Source organism: Guyanagaster necrorhizus (genome assembly GCF_019112545.1).
Source record: "Guyanagaster necrorhizus MCA 3950 unplaced genomic scaffold BT62scaffold_34, whole genome shotgun sequence".
NCBI classification, from domain to species: domain Eukaryota; kingdom Fungi; phylum Basidiomycota; class Agaricomycetes; order Agaricales; family Physalacriaceae; genus Guyanagaster; species Guyanagaster necrorhizus.
In genome coordinates, this window is record NW_025064913.1 from 1 (window position 1) to 2510 (window position 2510).

Consider the following 2510-nt stretch of genomic DNA (forward strand, 5'->3'; position numbering starts at 1 on the left):
AGCTGATTGGACCGCCAAATCCTCTCAGCCGAGTCATCGGCTTATGAAGCAGGTCCCTGAAGAGCTATAAAAGCGAAACAGGGTGAGAGATGGAAACCCCATCCCTCTGTTGGACCCAGCTTCGCTTTACTAGCAAGAACGCAATCCTCAAGTTTACCAAACGTGAGTGATTCTTGGTATGCACTAACCGCGCTATCCCAACGCCACTTTGTGGCGAAGGGATAGGCGCGGCGCCCTAACCCTATCTACGCATCGAGTCGTTAAAACATGCGCTGACTCGGGGATTTAGGACCCCCTCGTCCTACGACTGTCTCTCAAGGAGATAGTCGTTGTGTCGACAGCGCCGCTGTTGCGGTAACGGGCTGCGCGACGTGGAGCGAGTTACGTAGAAGGTAAATACGTAGCTAGTCATATGCGGTGATGGCGACACTGTCGAATTGTTCGGGGAAGCCCTAAAGCTGACACGTACCAAGGCGGAATGGGGACAATGTGCATAGACCGGTTCGGCCGCTTTGCCCGTCCTTAGCCGAAAGGCGCCGTTGAAGGACTTTCCGGTCCGGGTAATAATCGTGCAGATGAGACGAAAGTCGAAATGGGTAATCCGCAGCTAACCCCTAAAGTACCATCCATCCGACCCCGGCACCCGTCTCTGCGGAGCGGCACTACCGACCGGCTCTGTAACGGTACCATGGGAGGAGTCCAACGACTAAGTGGCAGTGGGCATGTTGAGGACAGGTTCGACCCTTATGAGGCCACCGTTCGACGATACATGCTTAAGATATAGTCTATATAGCACCGAAAGGTGTGGGCAGGTTGTAAACCGGCTACCCCACCGCATCAAGGGAGTCGGCGAGAGCCTACCGAGTACTTGACCGACTGGCCAGATATACTGACGCAGCTTTGTAGGCGGACCATACCGGAGGCAGGTGCCACTCCACCTGGGCGGGTCGTCCCCCGTCGGGTGTTCCGACATGGTGTTTCGCCGTGCCGCGGTAATTCGGGCCGGCGGGATCATGCTCGCCACGGAGTTGGTAACCACCATACGGGCAGTTGCGCACATCGCGAGACGAGGTATTGACGGACGTAGCCACACCAGGGCTCTCTTCCCTGAGTGGTGAGAAGTCGTGCCGGCGGAATGAGTCCACCACAAAACTCGCATGGGTCGTGTTGGGGTCCTGGGCGTAAACCCCAGCCCACTCCCTAGCAAGATGGTGTGTGCCAACCTTCTGTGGACAGACGGTGTGTCTTAATGCATCGGAGTACTAACCAGTCCAACCGTGCCGCCTGCTCTGCGACGGCGAAGGACTTACGCTTGGTCCTCCATAGCCTCAGTAGTAGCCCGCGCCCTCTCCCCCATCCCCGACGTGTTCTCTACCGCCGGCGGTCTTGATATTGCATCAGACCACGCAGCAGTCGCACGGCGCTCAGCCCTCCAGGGGGCCAGAACCGTCGACGCGCTGATCGATTTAGTCCCAGGGGACTTTGTCGAAGTACTGCGCACTCCTCTTCGGGGGGTTGCCAGCACGGCTAACAAGCTGTGCTCGGCGCGCACCACTCTCGCCAAGTGGGAGGCCCATCAAAAGGCCGGTACTATGCCCTCGCACCTGTTTCGGCAGGCGCCCGAAATTCAGATGACTACTGAATTCGGTTCAAGTGCCGATGGGTCCGCCCAAAGGCAAGCACTTCTAGACGCCCATAAAGCGTACCTAGACGGACTGCTCTCGTCTGCTATAAAGGCGAAGCGGGACGACGTGCTCTTCTTGGAGAGAGCATTGACCCCCCAGGAACTGTACAGCCGGCTCTCGCCGGTTGTGATCGACCGTGGTCAGCGTGTACTTAAAGATCGCATGGTTGCGAACATTAAGTTCTCCGCGGACAACAAGGTGGAGGGGTTGACCTGGGTGCAGGACACTCAGAAGGTCCAGGAGTGCAAGAATTTGCTGGCCGACGTGGTGGTATACGCCTTCCGCGTCATTTCTATTGTTGAAATGACGTCGTACACTGCGTCGGCAAAAGAGGACCGAAAGAAGGCATTAAAAAAGGCCGCGGACGTCGAGATGGCGGATGCCACTCGCGCTGGACCATCGATCCAATCGATGGTCGATCGTGCAGTCGCCGCGCGCCTTAAACAAGTCGACAAACGAAAGCCTGGGAGGAAAAGCGCGGTAACGTCTCTTCCTATTCCATCCATTCGTAGCTCATTAAATTCCACAGGCTGCAGCACAGGCTGGTGGATCCCGGAAGAAGGGCTCGTCGACGAGCAAGGCAGTGAAGACCGGGTCGGAGCACCCTCCGCCCCCCAAATATATCCCGCGGCGTCGACGAGTACCAGACGCAACCAAGGGCGGGGGTTCACAGCCAAAGAAGTCTCAACCGAAAGGGAAGGGAAAGGGGAAGGCGTAACCGCGGGCTGCGCATATGGCCGGGTTACTTTAAGGTATGACATACCCGCCACTTACCCCGACTGGTTGCTAACAGTCCCTCTACCGGTAGCTATTAATCATGTACTT

The 2510-nt window shown here is 57.1% G+C and overlaps 2 protein-coding genes across 2 annotated transcripts; one reads left to right on the forward strand and one right to left on the reverse strand.

Annotated features, from left to right (window-relative positions):
* Nucleotides 1–192: 192 nt before the first annotated feature.
* On the reverse strand, nucleotides 193–1060 carry BT62DRAFT_1011060 (uncharacterized protein; the record flags this gene model as incomplete). Its single annotated transcript, XM_043177727.1, has 5 exons — nucleotides 193–241; nucleotides 306–429; nucleotides 470–614; nucleotides 671–706; nucleotides 770–1060. 5 exons carry the CDS (start codon nucleotides 1058–1060, stop codon nucleotides 193–195), a joined length of 645 nt encoding a protein of 214 aa, XP_043035270.1.
* A 262-nt stretch (nucleotides 1061–1322) lies between these two features.
* On the forward strand, nucleotides 1323–2147 carry BT62DRAFT_867876 (uncharacterized protein; the record flags this gene model as incomplete). The annotated part of the gene is made up of 1 exon (XM_043182510.1): nucleotides 1323–2147. A coding segment is annotated over one exon (825 nt), but the record flags the coding sequence as incomplete, so codon positions are not given.
* Nucleotides 2148–2510: the final 363 nt, after the last annotated feature.